This window comes from Tachyglossus aculeatus, chromosome 21 (genome assembly GCF_015852505.1).
Source record: "Tachyglossus aculeatus isolate mTacAcu1 chromosome 21, mTacAcu1.pri, whole genome shotgun sequence".
NCBI classification, from domain to species: Eukaryota; Metazoa; Chordata; class Mammalia; order Monotremata; family Tachyglossidae; genus Tachyglossus; species Tachyglossus aculeatus.
The window spans coordinates 65,891,610-65,916,733 of NC_052086.1; the positions used below are offsets into that span (position 1 = coordinate 65,891,610).

At 45.1% G+C, this 25,124-nt stretch overlaps 2 protein-coding genes across 7 annotated transcripts in view; both read right to left on the reverse strand.

Annotated features, from left to right (window-relative positions):
* Window positions 1-900: 900 nt before the first annotated feature.
* BHLHA15 (basic helix-loop-helix family member a15) lies at window positions 901-10,950 on the reverse strand. 6 transcript variants are annotated; one of them, XR_005455334.1, is made up of 5 exons: window positions 10,852-10,950; window positions 6,428-6,994; window positions 5,630-6,286; window positions 1,667-2,553; window positions 901-1,615 (listed from the first exon to the last, which is right to left on the reverse strand). XR_005455334.1 is itself a non-coding variant. In XM_038762407.1 (4 exons), exons 2-3 carry the CDS (start codon window positions 6,954-6,956, stop codon window positions 6,048-6,050), a joined length of 768 nt encoding a protein of 255 aa, XP_038618335.1. In that variant the 5' UTR covers window positions 6,957-6,994; window positions 10,852-10,950; the 3' UTR covers window positions 901-2,553; window positions 6,004-6,047. The 6 variants fall into 6 exon arrangements, 2 of the variants coding, with proteins under 2 accessions (XP_038618335.1, XP_038618336.1); XR_005455331.1 differs by having other exon boundaries at window positions 901-2,553; XR_005455333.1 differs by lacking the exon at window positions 10,852-10,950 and adding an exon at window positions 7,170-7,252 and having other exon boundaries at window positions 901-2,553.
* Window positions 10,951-20,436: 9,486 nt separating this feature from the next.
* Window positions 20,437-25,124, reverse strand: part of LMTK2 (lemur tyrosine kinase 2) — an 86,123-nt gene continuing 81,435 nt past the window's right edge. Inside the window, exon 14 of the mRNA XM_038763950.1 lies at window positions 20,437-24,500. Within this exon, the coding sequence (XP_038619878.1) occupies window positions 24,472-24,500 (29 nt within the window). The 3' untranslated portion in view covers window positions 20,437-24,471. The remainder of the gene's footprint in view (window positions 24,501-25,124) is intronic.

Genomic DNA, 25,124 nt, shown 5'->3' on the forward strand with positions numbered 1-25,124 from the left:
CTATGTGTGTTATAACATGCATTTTCCCAAACATAAGGTTCTTTAAGAATGTAACCTTTTGATAGGGGAGGATTGACTTTTTCATCCAAGGAGGGCTAGATATTCAGCCTTCCATCCTGAAATGAAAGCGAGATTGGCAGATAGTAGTAGTAGTTCCTGGGTCTCAGTTGTCTCATCTCTAAAATGGGCACTCAATACCTATTTACCCTCTTTCTAGACAGTGAGCCCCTTGTGGGGCAGGGACGATGTCTTACCTGTTTATATTGTATTTGCCCCAGCGTGTACTGCAGTGCTTGGCATACACTTAAGCACTCAAATCTTTATTATTATTATTCATTTTTTAATCAGACACAATAATAATGTGGACAGGGATTGTCAGGTGAGCAGAGGAATGACCTCATTAGGCACCTCACCTAAAATAATTATAATATTTATGGTATTAATTTGTGCCAAGCACTGTTCTAAGCACTGGGGTAGATACAAGGTAATCAGGTAGGGACTGTTAACAGCACAAAATGGAGTGGGGATTTGGGAACCTTGGAGGTAGACACACAATTCACAAACACAAATCAGGCCAGAAATCTACTTTGGGAGCTGATTTACCTGATTTAGCAGGCACTGTGGCTCAAATTATCCAGAAAGTACCAGTCTCCACATCTGTAGACAGCTCTCCTGGATGGGGCCAGAATTGATTAAAAATTCCCCTTGGCCATTGGTGAGGACCGGATTGATGAACACTTCACAAAATTTCAGAGAATGCTGAAACAAGGTACTAGAGAACAGTAATAATCAAATATTCCCCCTCACATTTCCAGGGTGTTGAAAGAAGCCCAGACCTTTAAATCAACTGTGGGACTTGGGGGAGTTCGCACAGCTTACTTGAGCAGGGAATTCAACTGGTTCAAGTGAGCAATCAAATTTATTATGTCCGAAAGGGAACTCCTCATTGTATTTAAGTTGGTTCCTTCTTATTGTCCATATGCTTCAAACTTCTGCCAGAGTGGCAGGATTCAAAGTTTTGTTCTGCAGCAGGATCAGGTTTCACTTAATCCAGATTGAAGGTCTTCAGCTTGCCAGCATACTCAGATCACATGGAGGCAGAAAAATAATTTCTTCATCCTGTGTGGAAAATCAGAGTGCAGCGAGCACAACAACTGGGACTACAGAGTGAGCAGAAGCTGTTCCTGTGGTGGTTGCAGGGATGGGGACAGAGAACATGGGTAGGGCTCTTGTCCCATATTTTCAGTTCTAGCCCCTAGAAAACCACCACCCTCATCTTAATCAAGTCATAATGCAGTGTAAGGCCCTGATAGCACATTTGAATACACAATCACCCAAGAGCTACTGACTTTCTCATTCCAAATTCCGGTGTGGCTCCAATTTCCCAATGAATGAGCTATGAAAAACTCATAAAATGTTGCCCATGAAGGTAATGGGTGATGTCAAAAGAACCCAGTCTTCCGCATAGCAGTTTACAACCTAAAGCCACAGGCTAGCTACAGGCACGGAAATCCCAACGTAGACGAGCAAAGAACCTCACACTCATAGCCCTCAGTGCTGCATAAATACATAATTAGACCAAATGGTTAAAGGAGTAAACACCTGCAGATTTAACCTTACGTAATTCGACCAAATGGTTAAAGGAGTAAACACCTGCAGATTTAACCTTTTGGCACCTTCATCCTATAGGAGAAAAGCTGGAGGAGCAGTCGGGCCAATGTTTAATCAGAAGGATCAAATCTGAACTCCAAAGGGTTAGTCACACATCGAGATTCCTGCTACTGCCCTTGCTTTTCAGCGTTCCCAGACCTATGATCCTGCATAATGATTCTTAAGGCAAACATGGCATAAATTAATGAGAGGAATCAGGGCACCAGACACTTCTCCTAACCAATCCCCTGCACATCCAGACTTTGGAGTTTATGAAAATGGCTTTATGTAAGTGCCATTTCATTGCCAGTGTTGGTGCAACATAGACACTGTGTCCCAAGCCTCCAAAAGAAGCGGGTTTAGGATTAAAAATCCAGTGCCCCAAGTTTCCTCTAAATCCCAGAAATTAAACTTTTGATCTGCATTTTAAAAGATGTGTTCTACATTGGTCACACTGCCAAGAAGGCAGAGTGCCACTGGGCACAAAGATCAGATCCTAGTAGGAAATAAACCCCTCATGCTAGTCTTTGTTGCAGCTGCAGATAATATTCATCCGAGAGCTAATCCACTTCCAAAACAAGACCACCCCCATACTGGACATCTGCAAGTAGCTTTCAGCATTTCTGGCAACTCCTGAAGTGTTTTCCAGGTAAGGCCCCAGGTGTTGTATTCATGCAGCAGTGACCTTTCCCTGGAGCCTAGGACAGGAGTGGGAATGGTCTTGGCTGCAGCTACCAAATATACATACATGTGGAAAATGAAACCGACATTCCCCTCCTGCCCCGCATTCCCCCCAGCACACACCTTACCCCATTCAGGGGTGTCCAGGACCACTGAATTTCAAGAGGTTTGGAGATTCCATAAGGCACAGCAGTTTTTAAACACAGCCTTCTGCTCTCTAGCCTGGGATGAAGAATAATAAAAAAATATTTGCAAGTGAGAAGAAAAGACCCTTGCTGCACTCATTTTTAGTGGAACTTTCCTGGTGAATGGTTGGGCCAGTAAAAACCTGTGGGGGCTAGTACACTTAGTGTACTTTTTACAAGATCGCTTAAATATCTGTATTAAAATATGGGGCCCCCATCTCACTCCCTTGATCTGGGAACAGGAACCCTGCCAAATGACCCTGGCCTGGCTTTCTTGCATCTTAGCCGAGACGAAAGCCAGGACGCAAACAGAATCATAAGTGACCTCACGGAGATGAGCATCAGGTGCTTTTGTGGTGGCCTCACTTCTACTTTAAGGTTCTAGCGAGGGGATCGGGAACATAGGAGAGATACCAAAGTAGAAACTTGCAGAGGTCCAGGCCGGAGAGCCTGTGAAGTGGAGGTAGCATTGTCACGGTCAACTCTGGGCTACGGAAGAAATCTGCTCCCCAGAAGCACGATAGGTGCTGCCCAGAACATTGAAATTAATCTCCTTTTGGGACCCGTGCTCCTGGTTGCCCGAGCCCCACCTTGTATTGTGAGGTGTGCGAGGCAAGGGACTGTAGCTTGTTCTTCTTTTGGACCTCCCCTCAGCATAGAGTAGATAGTGGTTCACAATACAGTAGAACTTGGACTAAGGACAGACTGTAAATTCACTGTGGGTAGAAAATGCATCTGCCATCTCTGCGGTAGTACACTCTCCCAAGCGCTTAGTTAAGTGCTCTGCACTTACAAAGTGCTCAAATTCCATTAGTAAGGATGACTACTTGAATGAATGACTGACTGAAATCATCATCAATCGTATTTATTGAGCGCTTACTATGTGCACAGCACTGTACTAAGCACTTGGGAAGTACAAATTGGCAACATATAGAGACAGTCCCTACCCAACAGTGGGCTCACAGTCTAAAAGGGGGAGACAGAGAACAAAACCAAACATACTAACAAAACTAACTGAAATGATCCAGGAGGCCCTCCAGAGGAGTTCCAAAGACAGTGGGATGGCGCAAGGGGAGGTGAGATCTAGGATCCTCTTGAGCGAAGAGAGAGTTTCTCCTGCTCCGGTGCCCCTCCCGCGAAAGACAGCCCCAAATGCACATAGCTCAGCCTTCAGCCACAATTTCACCCACTGTCTTGGACCTTCAGCTGAACACTTTGAACTGCATTGTCCTGTAATGCTGTGACCCTTCCCTAGTTTCTCCCCCAGCCCTTGCTAAAAGGTGAAGAGCGTAGTCCTATAGGATTCATAGTGCAGTTGTCGACTGAGTGGGAACAGCTTAAGACGAGAGTAAAAGGTTGCAAGGAAGAACGAAAATGGGGGGGTCTCAAGTCATTCGTTATCTTTGGGCAGCTTTGTCCCCCCACGAGTTCTTCCCACCCTTCTCCCCACTCACACCACACACAGGTCCTCTCTTTACTGCGTAGTTTGAAGCTTCCAATTCTTGGCAATAATCTGCAAGCAAACCCTATCGCCTATTCTCACTACTGATTGCAAAGGCCTGGCCATTTTAAACAACTATTGCAATTAAAGTCCCGCTACTCTTGAACGCTTGATACATCCCCTAACTCCCAAGATTACAGTATGGGCCAGAACTCCCAAAAGAAAGTACTAGGCCCACACAAAGTATTCGATTTCTAAGTTTAATGCCGTGCCCTGCACATAATAAACACTTAATAAATACTATCATTACTATATTATTATCATCATTGTGATTACCTCTTACCTCAGTCAGGCTTAAGTAGCCCACCTTATTTAGGGAATGAGGCCTGTTCAGCTCTGGGCAGAAGACTGTGCAGTCTGAATATCACTCGTAGTATATTTCCAAAGCAGAATGCATTTTACCAAAAGCCCCTTTCCTTAATAACCCGACTAGCCTGCACATGCACATAACCCGCCGTAGCAGCTGCGGCAGAAGTCTGAGAGGAACATCCAGGGCCAAACTGCATCGCAGGGCTTTGGTGCATTTCACCGCACCTCCTGCCCTCTTGCAGAAGTGGGTGAGGGACCGAGCCATCCCACTGGCCTGCTATTAAGTGCTCCCCTGGGTAGGGACTCTCTCTATTTGTTGTCGAATTATGCTTTCCAAGCGCTTAGTAAAGTGCTCTGCACACAGTAAATGCTCAATAAATATGACAATGAATGAACAACGCCACAAGCCCCGGAGCCTTGTCTCAGGAAGCTCTTCCCTTAACCTGGGAATCAGAGATGCTGGCCCTGTCGGGTGAAGGGAGCCAAAACCCGGGCCCACCCCATCTCCTCTCCTGCTAACAGGGTGGGAGCACCCACGGGCACCAGCAGACCGAGCAAATCTCTTCGCTCTGGGACGGTAGGCAGAGCTTCCCAGGGTTCAGTGAAAGCCCATGGACGAATTGATATTTGAAGTGAGAAATCTAAGGAGTTGGATTTAAAGTTCAGGCACAACTCTCTACCAACAAACACCCATCTCACCCACGAAAATACAGGATTTATCCATACCACCCGAAAGTTGCCCGATCTCCCCCTGGGAGATTCCAACCATAGAAAAATGGGGTTTGCCACTCCACCAGTCGCCCAGATGTCCTGTGGGGGTAGCCCAAGCTGCCCACTCCATAGGAGCATGAAACATCATACTAATGTGCTTTTTTTCTCAAAGCCCATTCTCCATTTCCCTTTTTTGGGACACCACACACACACAAAGGTTATATCTATTTTTAAAGTAGTGGAAACGATCCCAGGAAGTCACAGGTACCCACTATGCTCTGGCAAATGTTTTTTGAGTCCTCGATAGTGCTGGGGGGATTCAACCAAGCAGAGGCAATTCCACATCCTTGCACCTGGAGAAATCAGTGATTTTCCTCTACACGGAGTCAAGTGAAGGAGGAGGGAAGTGGCAGGCCACCCAATCAACATGTTAATTGATGGGCCCTGGACCAGGGTGGGGCCTCCCTCACCCTGCCAGGGCACTGAAGAAAACACTCCAAGGTATTTCATGTAATTCCCGCCTGGCTCACCAAACAGCAAGAGACTAAAGAGCTGGGCTCTTCAGGATAAAGTCCACCTACAGCACACTTACCAAAGCACAGCGATTGGTGAAAGACATCGCCGATGTCTGAGAAAACCTTAAAAAGGAAGGGAACAAAAAGCTCTAACCACCCGAGCAACAGACTTCTCCCCGCTTCATTTCCGGGGCACCCAATTTTGGTTTTCACCCTACGGTCCCCAAGCTGCAATTAACTTTCATTGTTCACTAAAGCCTGAAATGCTACATAATGAAGGGTAGGTAGGCTATTGCGGTAACGTTTTAAAAATAAACACTTTCCTGTCATTTTGTCTTGTGGGCGCATGTGCACGCATACATGAGTGTACACACACACACACACACACACACACTCTCTCAAACAAGTATCAATTAGAAATCCCCGTTAAAAAAAGGTGTAACGGTAAGACCTGGCACCATTGCGTGCTTCTGAGAGTCCCTCGCTCCCCACGCCTCAGTCAGTGAGCAGCTGCGGGGCCTGGGGAAGGCATTCTCGGCCAGCGGCCACGTGGCATCGCGCTCCCTCAGCCGAGTTGGGACAAACGCTCTCTGACGGCTGGGATCGAGCAAGAGGGTCAGGCTGCTCCAGGGCCTGGCTGGGATCTGCTCCGTGTTTTCCAGGAACGGGCCGCGGGGGATCAGAGAACGCTTTCGCCACTTGGGTGTGGGAAGCTGGGAGGCGGGCAGGGAAACCTAAACGAGAAAAGAAAACTGGAACGGTTCGGCGAAAAGAATTCGTAGGCTTTTAACGTTCTCCCTGCCTGGAACGATCCACGGCTCCAGGGTCCTCCCAACTCTGGTCGAGGGAGACGGCCGACCCTACCTACCTACTACCTTCTCGGAAGCTGTGGATCTGCGTGGAGTATTTCTTTAGGTGTCCGTCGCTCTCCTCCTCGCCTCGTTGCTGTTGGTAGTGCTGGTAGAACTTGGACTCGTGGGCGGCCGCACCTTCCCCTTCCAGACGAGGCAGGCAGCCGTTGGACATATTCAGGATGGTGGAGGTCAACGATTTGATGTAGTTCTTGGCCAGGGTGAGTGTCTCGATCTTGGAGAGTTTCTTCTCTGTCCGGACGTGGGGTATGACCTCCCTCAAGGCCTGGAAGGCGTTGTTGAGCTTGTGCATCCGCTGGCGTTCCCTCTCATTGCTCTCCAGCCTCCTCAGGTTGCTGGACTCCCGCCTGCTTGGGGAGGGCTTTTTTCTGGAGGTGACTAACTTGCTGCCATCTCCTGCTTTCTCCCCCTTCCTCCTGTCCCTGTTTCTCAAACGTTTTGTCAGTTCCTGCTTGCTGGGTGTTGGCTCGCCATGAAGCGTCTCTTTGTCCACTGAAGTCCTGTGCTTCGTGGGTTTGTTTTTGGTCTTCATACTTCAGTGGAAGACGGGAAACTTCCACCCGGTCTTATCTTCAAATTGAGAGAGGGGGGAAAAAAAGGAGGATTTAATTTTTGAGGACTAGCCCCCACTCACCCTAACAAGCAGGGTGCACCTTTTTTTTTAACATTCAAACTTTCAGGCAGATCAAAGCCCGTCGGCGACCTGAAGGTTTACGCAGCAAGGGACACGATACGTGGAACTTACCGTAGCAAGTCAATTTTCTATAACCACCGAGTCAAACTAAGGCTAGCTTGGATCACTTTCTTTTTTCAATTCAACTAAAAAAAGATCCTGGACAACTGGGTAAAGGTCTAGCCTGTTCAGTTGGATTATCCAAATACTTTATTTCCGATTTGCTCAGATAATCAATTACTCCTAGAGTTTATAATTGAACTTTTTCCTTTGGGTGACATTTTCTCAGTCCTTCAAAAACCAAACCTCTGCAGCCAGCCGGGTCTCCCATCAACACCGCCCCACTTAACTCACCCCCTTCCTGTGCTAGAGAAGCCGTCCTCCGGGTAATCCTCACTCCCGTCTCCCCCTTCTAGACTGTGAGCCCGCCGTTGGGTAGGGACCGTCTCTATATGTTGCCAACTTGGACTTCCCAAGCGCTTAGTACAGTGCTCTGCACACAGTAAGCGCTCAATAAGTACGATTGATTGATTGATTCATTCTGTGACATGGTGGGTTCTGGCCTACCCGAGACTGAGATGCCCCACATGTGGGTGAGAGGAGAACTCAGCTCTTTACCCCTCGATGACAGTATATAATAATAATAATAATAATAATAATAGCATTTGTTAAGCGCTTACTATGTGCAAAGCACTGTTCTAAGCGCTGGGGGGGATACAAGATGATCAAGTTGTCCCACATAGGCTCAAAGTTGTAATCCCCATTTTATAGATGAGGTAACTGAGGCTCAGAGAAGTGAAGTGACTTACCCAAGGTCACACAGCAGACGTGGCAGAGCCGGGATTTGAACCCATGACCTCTGACTCCAAAGCTCGGGCTTTTTCCACTGAGCCACGCTGCTTCTCTATATAATAATAATAATGGCATTTGTTAAGCGCTTACTATGTGCAAAGCACTGTTCTAAGCACTGTTCTAAGCTCTATATCACAATACCACGGGCGGGGGACCAATCGACTGTGTAAATCTTAGCAATAAAGATACCAGCGATAAGTAATAACCGGGTTAACACGGTTATCTGTTTTGCTACGTCCAGATGACTGCAATTTAAACCACTACGGTACAGAAGTGATGGAAACCGCTCATAGCCACGGTCCCTAAAGCTGCCCAGAGAGGGGAGTGGAGCAGAGTTGAAATGCCCCCTCTACCTGCCCTCGCCCACCCAAACCCTGTCAAATCGGCTGAGCAGGAGGCTCGGGGAGGGGACGGGGCTCCCCAAACCCTGGACCCCGAGGAGGAGAGAAGCAGCGTGGCTCAGTGGAAAGAGCCCGGGCTTTGGAGTCAGAGGTCATGGGTTCAAATCCCAGCTCCGCCCATTGTCAGCTGTGTGACTTTGGGCAAATCACTTAACTTCATTGTGCCTCGGTTCCCTCATCTGTAAAATGGGTATTAAGACTGTGAGCCCGCCGTGGGACAACTTGATCACCTTGTAACCTCCCCACTGCTTTAGAACAGCACATAGTAAGCGCTTAATAAATGCCATCATTATTAAAAGAAGAGGTGAAATAGGGATTTTGCAGCTCTGGGGATGCAGGAGAAGCGGGTATCAGGAGGACAAGAGCATGGGAGTGGGAAGGGTGTTCTCTGACCGACTGAATTGGCAGTTTCCCTTCCCCAACCCTCATTCATTCATTCAATCGTATTTATTGAGCGCTTACTGTGTGCAGAGCACTGTACTAAGCGCTTGGGAAGTCCAAGTTGGCAACATAGAGAGACGGTCCCTACCCAACAGTGGGCTCACAGTCTAGAAGGGGGAGACAGAACAAAACAAAACAAAGCATATTAACAAAATAAAATAAATATGTACAAATAAAACAGTAATAAATGCAAACATATATACATATATACAGGTGCTGTGGGGAGGGGAAGGAGGTAAGGTTGTGGGGGAGGGAGAGGGGGAGGAGAATGCAGAAATGCATTCTAAAATGCTTTCTAAAATGCAGAAACCAAAAACGCAAACCGTACTGCAGGTGCAGCTATACTGTGGACCTCTAGAATGCAAAACAAAGTGGTTCTTTTTTTGGTTTCAGTCGCTACACAAATCAATCAATCAATCAATCAATCGTATTTATTGAGAGCTTACTATGTGCAGAGCACTGCAGTAAGCGCTTGGGAAGTACAAGTTGGCAACATAGAGAGATGGTCCCTACCCAACAGTGGGCTCAGAAGGGGGAGACAGAACAAAACAAAACAAAGCATATTAATAAAATAAATAGAATAAATATGTACAAATAAAATAGAGTAATAAATGCAAACATATATACATATATACAGGTGCTGTGGGGAGGGGAAGGGGGTAAGGCGGGGGGGGATGGAGAGGGGGAGGAGAATGCAGAAATGCATTTTAAAATGCTTTCTAAAATGCAGAAACCAAAAATGCAAACAGTACTGCAGGTGCAGCTATATCTTGGACTTCTAGAATGCAAAACAAAGTCGTTCTTTTTTTGGTTTCAGTCGCTACACCAATCAATCAACCAATCAATCGTATTTACTGAGTGCTTACTGTGTGCAGAGCATTGCACTAAGCGCTTGGGAATCAATCAATCGTATTGAGCGCTTACTGTGTGCAGAGCATTGCACTAAGCGCTTGGGAATCAATCAATCGTATTGAGCGCTTACTGTGTGCAGAGCACTGTACTAAGCGCTTGGGAAGTACAAGTTGGCAACATAAGTGCTTGGGAATCAATCATATTTATTGAGCGCTTACTGTGTGCAGAGCACTGTACTAAGCGCTTGGGAAGTCCAAGTTGGCAACATATAGAGACAGTCCCTACCCAACAGTGGGCTCACAGTCTAACAGGGGGAGACAGAGAACAAAACCAAACATACCAACAAAATAAAATAAATAGAATAGATATGTACAAGTAAAATAGAGTAATAAATATGTACAAACATATACATATATAAAGGTGCTGTGGGGAAGAGAAGGAGGTAAGACGGGGGGGATGGAGAGGGGGACGAGGGGGAGATGTACAAACATATATACAGGTGCTGTGGGGAAGAGAAGGAGGTAAGATGGGGGGATGGAGGGGGGAGAGGAAGGAAGGGGCTCAGTCTGGGAAGGCCTCCTGGAGGAGGTGAGCTGCTCCAGGGGGAGGGGGGTTGCGTAACTAGTTACCATGCCAGAGTCTCGTTCGTTATCGGAATGGCTCAGTAGGAAAGAGCACGGGCTTTGGAGTCAGAGGTCATGGGTTCAAATCCTGACTCCACCCATTATCAGCTGTGTGACTTTGGGCACTTAACTTCTCCGGGCCTCAGTTACCTCATCTGGCAAATGGGGATTAAATCTGTGAGCCCCACGAGGGACAAACCGATCACCTTGTAACCTCCCCAGCGCTTAGAACAGTGCTTTCCAGCGCTTAGAACAGTGCCTTGCACACAGCAAGCGCTTAACAAATACCAACATTATTATTATTATTATCATTACAGTAATAATAATAATGGCATTTGTAAAGCGCTATGTGCAAAGCACTGTTCTAAGCGCTGGGGGATCCAAGGTGATCAGGGTGTCCCACGTGGGGCTCACAGTCTTTTACAGATGAAGAAACTGAGGCTCAGAGGAGTGAAGTGACTTACCCAAGGTCAACAGAGAGAGAGAAACACCCTCCTGCCCCCACCGGGGGGTTCCTGTCCTAGAAAGGAAGGGGTAAAAGCAGCCCATCGCCCCCACCAGCCCCCCGCCCGGGGGGCAGCTTGCCTTTCCCGGAGCCCGTGGGGGTCAGCCTGGTCGGTGTCCGGGCAGTGCCAGCTTCAGCCCCATCCTGGGGTTGGTCCCTTCCCGCTGTGCCAGCACCTGGCGGGCCCTGGCAGGCCTCTGCCCACGGGGGACAAGGACAAGGACACGTCGCTTTAGAGAAGGGAGGGGATGGGCAGGGCCAGGAGATGCTAATGGCCAGGGGCCCCGCCCCCGAATTGGCACCCACCTTCTCTTTCATTCATTCATTCATATTTATTGAGCACTTACTGTGTGCAGAGCCCTGGACTAAGCGCTTGGGAAGTCCAAGTTGGCAGCGTAGAGGGCCGGTCCCTACCCAACGGCGGGCTCACCGCCTAGAAGGGGGAGACGGACAACAAAACATATTAATAAAATGGAATGGTTAATATGTACGAGCTAAATAGAGTAATCAGTCTGCAAACATCCAAGCAAAACCATATTAACAAACTAAAATAAATAGAATGAATATGTACAAATAAACTAGAGTAAGAAGTACGCTCTCCCCCTTTCAGACTGCAAGCCCACTGTTGGGTAGGGAACCATATTAACAAACTAAAATAAATAGAATGAATATGTACAAATAAACTAAATAGAGTAAGAAGTACGCTCTCCCCCTTTCAGGCTGCGAGCCCACTGTTGGGTAGTGACTGTCTCTATATGTTGCCGATTTGTACTTCCCAAGCGCTTAGTCCAGTGCTCTGCACATAGTAAGCGCTCAATAAATACGATTGATGATGATGACTGTATATGTTGCCGTTTTGTACTTCCCAAGCGCTTAGTCCAGTGCTCTGCACATAGTAAGCGCTCAATAAATACGATTGATGATGATGATGATGATTCAAGGACAAACTCTCAAAGAAGGCATTTTCACCTTCCAGCGGTGCTAAGTGAAGATACGCTGGTTCAGGAAAGGGACCGCGCCGGGCCTGGCCCCCCCAGGCTGCCTGTAATAATAATAATAATAATGATGGCATTTATTAAGCACTTACTATGTGCAAAGCACTGTGATCAATCAATCAGTCGTATTTATTGAGCGCTTACTGTGTGCAGAGCACTGGACTAGGCGCTTGGGAAGTACAAGTTGGCAACATATAGAGACAGTCCCTACCCAACAGCGGGCTCACAGTCTAAAAGGGGGAGACAGAGAACAAAACCATACTAACAACATAAAATAAATAGAATAGATATGTACAAGTAAAATAGAGTAATAAATATGTACAAACATATACACATATATACAGGTGCTGTGGGGAAGGGAAGGAGGTAAGATGAGGGGGATGGAGAGGGGGAGGAGGGGGAGAGGAAGGAGGGGGCTCAGTCTGGGAAGGCCTCCTGGAGGAGGTGAGCTCTCAGTAGGCTCTTGAAGGGAGGAAGAGAGCTAGCTTGGCGGATGGGCAGAGGGAGGGCATTCCAGGACAGGGGGAGGACGTGGGCCGGGGGTCGACGGCGGGACAGGCGAGAACGAGGCACGGTGAGGAGATTAGCGGCAGACTGTACTAAGCGCTGGGGAACTTACAAGGTGATCAGGTTGTCCCACGTGGGGCTCACAGTCTTAATCCCCATTTTACAGAGGAGGGAACTGAGGCCCCGAGAAGTGAAGGGACTTGCCCACGGTCACACAGGTGACAAGCGGTGGGGCGGGATTCGAACCCCTGACGTCTGACTCCAAAGCCCGGGCTCTTACCACTGAACCACACTGCTTCTCTATACTGTACTATACTATCAATCAATCGTATCTATTGAGCGCTTACTGTGTGCAGAGCACTGTACTAAGCGCTTGGGAAGTACAAGTTGGCAACATCTAGAGACAGTCCCTACCCAACAGTGGGCTCACAGTCTAAAAGGGGGAGGCAGTGCCAACAGCGGGCCCCCTGAGCCCCCAGAGCAGGGGCAGCATTGTGCCCGGCGCCCCCGGGGTGCACAGTAGATAGTCAGGTGGATTGGGGGCGCTGACCCGCCCCCCCACCCCCGGCCTCTTTCCATGGGCACCACTGCAAGGCGGCAGCACAGCCCAGTGGTTAGAGCCCAGGCCTGGGACTCGGAAGGTCATGGTTTCTAATCCTGCCTCCACCACTTGTCGGCTGTATGACCCTGGGCTGGTCACTTCACTTCCCTGGGCCAGGTACCTCATCTCGTGGCTCGGTGGAAAGAGCCCGGGCTTTGAAGTCAGAGGTCATGGGTTCAAATCCCGCCTCCGCCAAACATCAGCTGTGTGACTTTGGCCAAGTCACTTTTAACTTCTCTGGGCCTCAGTGCCCTCGTCTGGAAAATGGGGGTTAAGACTGTGAGTCCCCTGTGGGACAACCTGATCAACTTGTAACCTTCCCAGTGCTTAGAGTGGTGCTTTGCACATAGTAAGCGCTTAACAAATACAATTATTATTATTATCTGTAAAATGGGGATTAAGACTCGGGGCCCCACGGGGGATGGGGGACTCTGTCCAACCCAATTGGCTTATAATAATAATAATAATAATGGCATTTATTAAGCGCTATGTGCAAAGCGCTGAGGAGGTTACAAGGTGATCAGGTTCTCCCACGGAGGGCTCACAGTCTTAATCCCCATTTTACAGATGAGGTAACTGAGGCCCAGAGAAGTGACTTGCCCAAAGTTACACAGCTGACAACTGGCGGAGCTGGGATTTGAACCCATGACCTCTGACTCCAAAGCCCGTGCTTTTTCCACTGAGCCACGCTGCTTCTCTAATATCTTCTCTTATATCCACCCCAGCGCTTAGTGCAGCACCTGGCACTTAGTAAGTGCCTAACAAATAACATTTAAAAAAAAAACTGCAAACGGCTCAAGAATCGGGTCCGAATGAGTTGCCTCAGGACTCTTTGAGCTAAGGCAAACGTGAAGGTGATGCAGGGGTAAGGATATATGGAAAACAGTAAACAATAATGCCCATTCAAAGCACATACATGTGCAAAGCACAAGGATAAAGGGGAGCAACGGTCAACACTTCCAAATCACCTTCACACCAGGGCACTCATTCTCTAAGTACTTGGGTACTTAGGAAGAACATAGGTTTACATTTTTAACTCAGTTGCTTCCCACCTACTTTTGTAATTTATTTTAGTGTTGGTTTCCCCAGCTAGATTGTAAATGCCTCGAGGTCAGGGATCCTATCTACTATTGCACTCTCCAAAGTGCTTAGGACAGTGCCCTGCACACAGTAAACACCCAATAAATACCGATTGACTGACTGATAGGGAAAGAAGGCAGAGGAACACATCAAGCAAGAAATAGTGGGGTACACACAGGAAAAACAATTTAACAACATAAGCAGAGAGGGTCTTCAGGCACCTCACTGCTCCAGGCTGGGCTTTCTCGGGTCCAAACCACCACCACCTTCACAACATCCTAAGTAGGACATTACCCCAGCAAGGGTGAGTTTTTGATGTAAAGGAGAGAAGGGATCCCACCCTCATTGCCAAGCCTCTCCCAAGTGCTTAGTGCAGTGCTCTGCACACAGTAAGTGTTCAATAAATACCACTGACTGATTATATACAAACATGGCTCTTGAGAATATACTTGTGGAGACTTGCTTTGGAGCACTGCCAGCTAGCAATACTATTTATTAAGCACTTGCTGCAGGACCAGCACTATGCTAAGCACTGGGATAGAGTACAAAGGTGGAAATTAGTCTAGGAACCGGCTCCACATAGAAACCTCAAAGATTGCAGCATCGGGAAAATCACACAAAACACCTTCCTAGGATTTGCCTGTCCTAACAGCCCAATAAAGGCCGACAGCCAAAGAACGGAAAGCACAGATTCACCAGCGCCTGGCCCAAGAAAAAAGAATGGACAGAGAATCGGAGGCTCTTACCAGAGTCTTCAATATTTGCTTCAGTTGAGAACACAACGGTAACAAAGCCAAAACCTACCTGAGGTGGGAGAAAAGGCTATTGCACCCAACACATTGGGGAAATTGTTCAAAATCAGTTCGTCCACGAAAACTGGAGCTTTGAAAGGCAACCAGGTAGAAGAACATCCCAGGTGATCGTCTCTGCCAGATTCTGCTTCAGCTCAAGCATGGCATTTGTCACATAACCACAAAACTTCAGCTCCTTCAAATGATCAGAGCTGGAAACCATTTAGTTTGGCTCGTAGGAGTCAGCGTTTTATGCTCAGCACTTGGGAATTTGGAGTCCCAGGCCAAAATAACTACATCAACGAAATCTAAAATTACGGTTGTACCCTCTAGGCTGGGAGTTCGTTGTGGGCAGGGAATGTGTCTATCAACTGTTAAATTGTACTCTCTCGAGGGCTTAGTATAGCGATCTGCACACAGTAAGCACTCAATAAATACCACTGACTGATCGATTGCTAAGAGGATGGCAGAGGTAGTAGTTGTCCAAGATGCCCAAGGTGGCTACAGCCTGGGAGTGGGAACGTGTAATAAATGTAAGGGGTAGGTGCGGGAGGGAGAGTAAGGAAATGCAGCCCTGCCCTAAACTGCCTAAACTAATCTCTGCTCTAGAAATGGTTAGCTCTCTCTGGCCTCTTCCTCACTGAGGAGAAGATCGTTTTGGATGAACCAAAGGGGCCGAAGATAATTGTTTAGTGCTGTTTCTAAATGACATCCTCTCTGATCTTTCTCTGGCCACATCTCTCAGTTGACCAATCGACGGCACTTGTTGAATGCTTACCATGAGAACAGTGAATGCTTGGGAAAGTACAATACAACAGAGTTGGCAGACCTGATCTCTGCCCACAAGGAGCTTACTTTCCCCTCTCCCTTGTCCAGAGAAGGAATAGGGGATGTCTCTGCCTCTTTAAGAGCGAAGAAAATTCTGCCAGAAGGTAAGTGCCCATCAGGCAAAAAGGTTCAGGCTACTTGCTCAGTGTTGACGGAAGAGGAATAACCAGTTCTGAATACAAACTAAAATTGGGGGTGGGTAAAATCCTGTATCTTGGGAGAGCCATACATCTTTTCATTACAGTGTTCCCAGAGTTTTCTCTCTCATCTTCAGATTCAGGTTTCCTTTTCACGAGCTAGGTCTTTACCACATTCTAGCTTTTCTAATGGGGGCAATCAAAAACCCAACGGATTTCAGTAATGTCCTTCAAATGCCCATTTAAAAGTTGGCAGATTATTCTGGTGATTTTGCATTCAAACATTCCCAAATCCCATGGTTTGGATACCTTTTCTCTTATGACTATTACAGATCACTGAGGCCAGATTTTCATCGAGTTTCTTGGTTCTGATCTATCGATAGTATTTATTGTCTACTGTACGCAGAACACCCTACTAAAGGCTTGGGAGTGTACAGAAGAGGTGAAAGACTGAATCCCCAACCTCAGGGAATTCCCAATCTAACAGGAAAGACAGTCACAAAATAATAAAGGGAAGAAGAGGATCAAAAGATGGCCATCAATCAACCAATGGTGTTCAGTGATCAGTTACTGTGCTCAGAGCACTGTACTAAGTGCTTAAGTGCCAATGTGAGAAGCGCTTTAATAGAAGATAAGTATGTATGGAAGTATTCCGGATAGTTGTAAGTGTCTAAGTGTTAAGATGTTGTGCGAAAGTGCTGAAGAGGTAGATGGGGAGATAGGAACTGGGAAGAAGAAAAATTACTTGCAGAAAAGCACCTGGTGGAGTTGGGATTTCAGGAGGGCTCTGAAGCTGGGATCCGGCAGACTTGCAGGGAGAAGGGAGTCCCAGGCAGGAGGAAGGGCAAGAACCATGGATCAGAAGTTGGAGAGATGAGACTGAGGCACAGTTTGTTTGAGAAGACTGAAGAGAGTGAACTGGCATGAAGTGGAAGAAGAGAGTTGATAAGAGGGGAAAAGAGCTGGTAGAAAACCTTAAAGCTAACAATTCGGAGTTTCTGCTTGCTGCAGTAAGGACTAATAATAATAATAATGCAGACTACACAATCATTGAAGGTTTTGGAGAAGTGGAGAGGGGAGAAAGTTAGTCTGCTTAACCAAAAGATGAAAAATTAAAGGCCAGTCAACTTTGCTACTTGCTAATGGATCTGGGAAGACTTTGGCAGTTGAGAATTTCTTGCTGAAGAAATCAGAAGGGAATAGTTTGTGGAAAAATAAATTCCACACAGCTAATATTATCTTAGGCAAACAGAGGCAGCAACTGGGGAGACTAATGGATCCCGGTATATCACATAACTAAAGCTGTTTGTTTTCTGATTAAGAAAAGCCTGAGTAGGTTTCCATTTTTCTCTTGAAACCTCACAGAATGTTCATACCTGGCCACGTGATACAGGTTTTAGCACAGTGAAAGCTAACTGGTTTCTATTTACTGTTTATATTGGTATCACCACCTACCTAAATTAAATGACTTGGACGCAAATGGGAGAAAGAGTTGCCCAACAACGGATCGCTCAAGTCTGAAGGCAGTCCGTACACTTCAGCCTGCTCAGACTGCCAACTCCCTCCGCCCCTTCTCTCCTCCCGGTTCAACAACACTCTGCTAGTGTGCGTTTCCTGTACGCCCAATGCACAAGCTCGTTACAATACATATTAATCATCTGAAGGTCAGAAGTGGCAAATTTTTCTGAGAATTCCTGTTAAGTATGTGGAACACACTTTGCGTTCAGACGATCGGCCTTTTCCTTAGAAGGAAACGAAGGACGGCTTGCCCTCCTCCTCAAACTCCTAGCCCCTCATCAGTGGCACAGATTTCCCAATAGGCCCTGACACGGAGCAGCACATTTGGGAGAGAGGAGGGGGAATGGGCAAATTTTAAGGAAATTAATAAAACCAAGACACTAGATGAACGCATTTCCAGTTAGAATTTGCACCCTCCACTCAGACTATTCCACGGTATTGAACGCTTACTATGTGCAGAGCACCACACTAAGCGTTTGGGAGAGTACAATACAAGAGAGATGGTAGATATATTCCCTGCCTACAATGAGTTTACAGTCTGGGGGGGGGATTTACAATCCATTTAAGCCCACTGTAGTCCAGGAGCCAATGTGGCAGGATTCCTTGTGTGGCCACAGTAGTTGGACAATGAATTTGCTGCAGGTAGAGGGAGGCCACTGGCAGCACCTGTGAATATCAGATACCCCTTTGCCGACCCGGAGGCAGCAGGCATACGAACCTAGGTGACACCACAGAATGTCATGAGTGACGTGATACGGCAGCTTTTTAAGATCCACCGTAGGAACACGTTTTCCTGGGGCCCCGGGCATCCAAACTTCACTGGCTTAAGAGCCACTGTATGCCGGTCCCTGTCCCTGAAACCCTCCGAGTCCCAAGACTCAGTGGTAGGACTTGAGGTGAAGGGAGGATGGAGGTTTAAAAAAGAAAAAAATACCCGCCATATGCCAGTGCCATGCCTGAACCAGACAGAGGAGAGACTGACAACCGGAAAAGTTACCACCCTGCCCAGGAGAAATGAGGTTGTCTAGGGAAGAGAACACTTAAATGTGCATTGGAAGAAAAAGGTTGAGTAGGACTCTATACGAAAAATAAAAGTGGTAGGAAAAAACGTCATCAGAGAAAGAGGGCTACCAATCTCTAAACAACAATTTCTTTGCCAAATCTAAAGAGGCACTGCACCGTTTAAATTTCAGATGTCATAAACATTTATAATTTAAATTTTGTCACTATCAAAAAGTGATGATAATAAGCCTATGCCTATGAGAGACAAAATGCCGAACCTACCTTCACCCGTCATCCCCACCGTCTTTTTGGTTTCTCTTGCAAACAGTAGTTTCAAGTCACTGTTCTCCAGGGAGAGAAGGCTTGAGTTACCTGGAGAGTGATAATGTGCTAGAAAATGCTCAGAATTAAGTCACCCCACACAAAATCGAAAATGCTTAAATCGAAGACCGCGCTCGTTAAAAATGGTGCAGGCATTAAAAAGTTAGTTCAAAGCATGCTTCCCTCCAAGAATATCTTCAGAAATGTGAGAAATTTAGTCTTCCCATTTAAGTAAATTATTACTTTAGACCCCGCCAACACATGCTAAATTTTCAATCAGTGGAATTTTATTGAGGACTTGTTGTGTGCAGAGCACCATGCAAAGCGATTGGGAGAGTACAATACAATTTCACGTTTTATAACCTCTTCTCATTTCTTCCAAATTTTCTTCTGGGCCCCTCTCCAACTTGGCTCATTAATTTCTTGACCAGACAGCCCTTGTCTCTCTGAACCCAACTCTCCCAAGGTCACCTGGTTTCTCTTTCCCCTAGTCCTGACCTTCCTGGATTCCTGGTCTGTAATTCCCATTCTTCCTCAGGCCGCTGGTACCATTTCTTGATCTCTCCCTCCCTCCTCTCCCCGACAGCCCCTGTTGAGCTAAAAAATCTCAACGGTATTAGAATATATTTGAATTACCTTGAGTGAAGCGCAAGTGCATGTGCACGAATGTGCGTATGTGCACATGCACGTGAGTGCAAACGCACGTACTCACGCACACACTCCCTGAAAGCAGTACCTGGGACAGCAGAAGGTAAGGAGATAGTTGTCCAGGAGGAAGGAAGAGGCTGACTTGGCCAGCAGATCTTGACAGTGCTGCTTATGGCAACACCGGGCTGAATGGAGTAAAGAGGGTAATTTGCTAGGTTATTGAGGCAGGCTGGGTTTGGTGGGGAAAAGGGAGCAGAGTGGCAGGGGAAGAATGATGACAAAGGTCTGGCCATCAGGGCCCTTCCCTGGGCTGTTTGGTCACTGGGGTGGCCACAGTAGGTCAGGTAGAGAAGGGCCTCTGGTCAAGAGAGAGCATAGCCTTGCAGAACCAACTCTGATGCATGTAATGGCACTAGTTACAATAGTAGCAGTAGTAGTAGCATCTTACTGAGCACCTACTTAGTAGTAATTAATAATAATTGAGGTATTTGGCACGTACTTACTATGTGCCAGGCACTGTACTAAGCGCCGAGGGTGGATACAAGCAAATCAGGTGGGACACAGTCCCTGTCCCACGTGGGGCTCACAGTTTCAATCCTCATGTTACAGACGGGGTAACTGCGGCCCAGAGAAGTGACTTGCCCAAGATCACAGAGTAGATAAGTGGAGGAGCCGGAATTAGAACCCATGACCTTCTGAGTCCCAGGCCTGCGCTCTATCCACCACACCGACACTTGCTGCAATGAACCTACGAGCTTGAGAAGTACGACAGGTTTCTTGCCTACAAGTTGCTCACACTTTAATAGGGGCTTTATCATCAATCACCATCATGAATGGTACATTTATTGAGCATTTACTATGTGCAACGCACTGTACCAAGCACTTGGGAGAGTACAACACAACAGAGTCAGCAGACATGTTCCTTGCCCACAATAAGCTTACAGTCTAGAGGGGGACACAGGCATTAATATAAATAATTTAGGATAGATCATTTACATTTTCAGATGTAACAGGTATATGATTTGCTGTTTCTGACATAAAAATACTTATACAGTAGGTGAAATAAATAATTGAATGAAAATACATACAAAAGATCTTTAAAATGAAGATAATGATCATCTGTCAGGAACAGTGTAAGTCTGGTCTTGCCTAAAAGCAGGGGGATAGACCAGATGATCTTTCACAGTCATAGCCAGGAAAAGGGTTCTAATATGGAGAGGGAACACAGAAACAGAGGTTATAAATATATATCTATATTTATTTGGAATATTAAATAGTGTTTTTAAATTACAAGCAATTTATTGAATCACACTATGCATGATCAATATACAGTAGAAATCTTACAATTTAAAAATGTACACAATTTAAAGACAATTTGACCCGAAATTTCATTACCATATTGCCATAAACCTCATATACCTGTATTTAAATTACAGTAGGAAAAACCTCATACCTATGATTTTGTTACACAGTTCCTCATTTACAAATAGAATTAAACATCATATATACATCAGTACCGTCATTAAGTTACACCTATGCCTGTGCAAGTATGAATAACCTACTAAGCCAAACCAATTCTCTGAAGTCATTCCAACTTCTCTGAATATCAGGCTGCTGGTATCACAAATAACTTTCGACATCCTTATCTTTCACTTTACAACAGATTGTTCTAATTTCAAAGTTTTGAACCACACCCAAAATATTTAAGAATATTGTTTTGGTGACCTAAAGCTGAAATTATTTTGTAGAGCCCACTCATTTTTTAAGGTTATTTCTCATAAGGTGGATATTTTGATGCCACCCATTACTGAAACCAAACACTCAGATTACAGCATTTTACCCACTTTAAATTTTTAATGAAGTGCTTAGTAGTCTAAAATCAGGAGTGTCCTTCTTTTGGCCAATATTCTCATACACATGCAAAGATTCATTACAATGAACAAACTTACTATTTCAAATACTGATAAAAGTAAAAGATTTGAAAGGCTTTTATAGTGCAGCAGGGATATTTCAGAACTGTTCTTAAACTCAATTCCATAAAAAAACCCATTTCTTCTGTAGGTTTATGATACAAAATTTGAACTCTGCATTCTAAAATCAACCTCTTCGAGGGGTATTCCCCCTGCAGGTATTCCTCTAGCACAAACCTGAATCAGATTCTCAAAAAAGATCTTTCGATAGCACTTTTAACCAACTTCCATTGCTGATACTTTATAAAGAATCCTAAATATTCACTTTTGTTGCATAATGTTTAGAACAGGTGCTTAAAAACTCACTGCTTGCGGCACACCATAAAAAAAACTGAATTGGAACAATGAACAACTTGTTGATACTTCCAAAATAGTCACTTGATTAATATTTCTAATCTATTTCATTAATCCATTTACTACGTATTGCTGAAGGTTTCAAAATAGCTTATTAAATCACAGGTTTAAACATATATTTCTTCTAGCTAGTCGACACTATAATCAATTTTATAATAATGCCATCAAATCCCAGCTACATCCAACAATGTAAAAATGTATTTTTGGCAATTATAGAAGTCTTTCAGACCCAGAGATATAGGTTCCTTTGCAGCCCAAAGAATAAAGTTATTGAATAGAAGCTGCTTGGCTAAAATTTTTGATCATGATGAAAAATTTACCCTCCAAAAGCTGACAAAAAAAATCCTAGGGTTGTTTACATGACTTTATATGCTTAGGATCTGTTTGGTCAGATTTACATTAAAAAGGAAAAAAAAAAACTCAAGTGGAACAGACCCTCAACGCCTTACCTGATTTGGATCAGTGTTTAGCTACAGACATTTCATTTGACGGGGGCATAGCTCAAGAATTCCCCAAAATAAGGAATTATGAACCGATGATTAATTCCCCTAATGCCCAGGAGGATATTTTCTGAAATATATACATGGGATACAACTTGGGATTACATATTCTTGAGTTACTCCTGCAATATTTAGTGTACACACAATATAGTGGGCCGAGAATGCTCGTTTATCCTCTGGTGGAAATTTTCTTTTGGAAATTTAGTGCTACTATAAAAGATACCTGGAAGTAAACAAGAAGTGATACAGCAAGTCACAATATCTCTGAAAATACGTATTCACAGACTTTAGAAAATTTGCATTACTGAAGTAGGTTTATCATATTTTCAAGTGTTCAAGCATGCTGATTTTTATGAATTTTTTAACCATGGTATTCAAGCCATGATGGTACAGACTATAAAAATATAATAAGAACAGTAAGGCTCTTTGTAATAACGATCAGTGTTTGAAAAGTACTCACTATACTTGCCATGGAGTTAACTGCAAAACTGTGATCTGCAAATTTTCCCTTTTAATAAATAGCTTCACGGTCAACCCAACCTTTTTATTCAGCACAACAACATGCATCTTGGCAACTGTAAGCTTTTTAAATTTGGACATTTGAACATCGGGGCTGACCTGCGGCCAACGTTAACTTGGAAAGATGAACGCGGAATCTGTTTTTAGGTGCTAGGAACAAATACACACACATACGCACACATACACCCACAAGCCCCTGAAATAAGCAGTTGCTTTCTGATAAATTTCAGTCCTCTCAAAGACAAGTGCTTTAACTAGCAAAAAGCAGCAATAGTTTGGAGCTAAATCCAGCCAGAAATAACCCTTTCACGAGTCCAGGGGTGGGTTCATAAACATGATCCATCTAATCGAACTCTTATCGGCTCCCAAAGTTCCCGCCCAGTCCACAACAAAAACTGGAACGTCCTTAGCTATGAACCCATGTATTTTGGTGCTCTACAATACTGAGCTAGTGGTATCTAACAGTTACAACCCCCCTTCCTCCACCACCGCACACTGCCCCACACTGCAGCTGCAAAGTGCATTTCATAGGCACAAAACCCGGCTGCTGCAGGTGGAGGTGATAAAGCGGGCTCAATTCGGGACCGTTCATTCGAAAGACTCAAATGGACACCCACCGGGGCAAAGCCAGCAGCAATCGAGACCTGGGTTCAATTTCCTGGCTAGCTTTCAAGGGCCAGCTCCAGGTCAACGAGGAAAAGCCCACTTTGGGGGACTTTCACGACACGATTATTAAGCCTCCGACTGAATAATCCTCGCTTCACCAGAACAGCATTCAGTACCGATGGTGATGGAAAAGAAGATCCAGGGATACAGCAGAGGGTCCACCTTCGATCAGCAGGGAGTAAGGAATGCTCTGGGAGCGATCTCAGCAGGGTGTCAGGGGTTCAAAGAGCCCTGACATCTCTGCTTTGCTTTTCTGTCCTGGAGGGTTAAAATCTCCCAGCCAGCCACTCAGAAAAGGGAGTCAAAACGGAGCGGCCAAAAGCCCCTCCAACTGGGAGAAGTAGGACTCGCTGTAGTCATTACCTTCAGAAGCAGAAATAAAAAAACCGTTTGATTCAGTAATCCGGAGCAGTATTTCAGACTTCTCAAAAAGATTTCCTATAAAAACATGAAGACTTGTAACATTCAGAATCATGTGCAATTGGAAATGGTACCATATGTACAAGCCTAGCAATTTTGAGGACAGCGTAACATCCAGAAAGCATTTCAGCTTCACAAGTACCATGCAGAACCAACGAAATGTAAAACAGGAGCAAGACCAGCCAAATCTACCACCTTGACTTGCCTTATATTCCTTGAATAATTTAGGATTTCAAGTCTGTACAAAGTTGGGGAATCTGGGAACAATTATCCAGAGTGCAATTACAGAAAGCAAAGTACTGTAATACGTAATAAGTGATTTCTTTCGAAGAATAAATATGATTCACTACCGAGCGACTACCATTCATACACGTTTCAGCGACACGTCCACCTGTTGCACAGACACAATTATATACAATTCTACGGCAAGTTTATGTTCAAATACAATAACCTACATGGAAAAATATAAAAAGAATATGATACAATCCCATACATAACTAGAAGGCAGTGTAACTGCATAACGAGTTTGTTATAAATAACAGTTACCTGAAGACGTAATACTTCAAGTATAGAAAACAGCTTGCAGAATCACCTCTTCCAAATGAAAAGCAAATTGCACTGATTAAGAGAGACATTACCAAGTAAAGTACACATCAAATATCCCAATTTGATGTTCTTTCAGTAGTCACTTTCCTTCCAATTTTTGGAAATTGGTGTTCTCTTCCCACAGGTTTGCAATGGACCTCTCCGTATACAAGGACGTTTACTGACATTTAACAGCAAACCCAGCGTGGACATGCTGCGTTACGTGAGCGATTCCAGTCGGAATGGGTTTTTACTCATTTAATCTTTTTCTCCATCTTCGCTGCTTCCTATAAAGAGAGGGAAGGGCACAAAGATGGGACATTAATTTTTTTTTAATGATTTAATTTGTCTATTTAGTTCCAACATTAAAATCAAACAACTACTTGGGAACAGAAAGGACTTGAAGCTGACATTACACCACGAGATAACCTTTTCTTCCTTGAAAAACAGCTGCCTTACTCTCATACACGTGCACATCTGTTTCACTCACACAAGAGTTCAATGTCACAGCCTGAGACACTTGTAAAATTAGATAAGATCTCTCTACACATTTGTATGTGCAATAAATTACTAGGTAATGGACATATGTTGCCAACTGGTACTTCCCAAGCGCTTAGTACAGTGCTCTGCACACAGTAAGCGCTCAATAAATACGATTGATTGATTACCTCATCAAGCTAAACAAAAATACAATGCAGGAGTAAATAAAAGTTCTTTATATAACTTGCATTTTGTTTTAAAACCAAAGTTCAGGGAAACTTGGGAACCAGTAATATTTACCTTTAAGTTATCAGAGAAAGTAATAATGATTATGCAGCAATCCTTAAACTTTGCTCCCTTTCCTTCGATTCAATCCCATTATTTTGGGTAATACAGATGCATTAGAGAAAAAGCAATATTCGAAGGAGAGA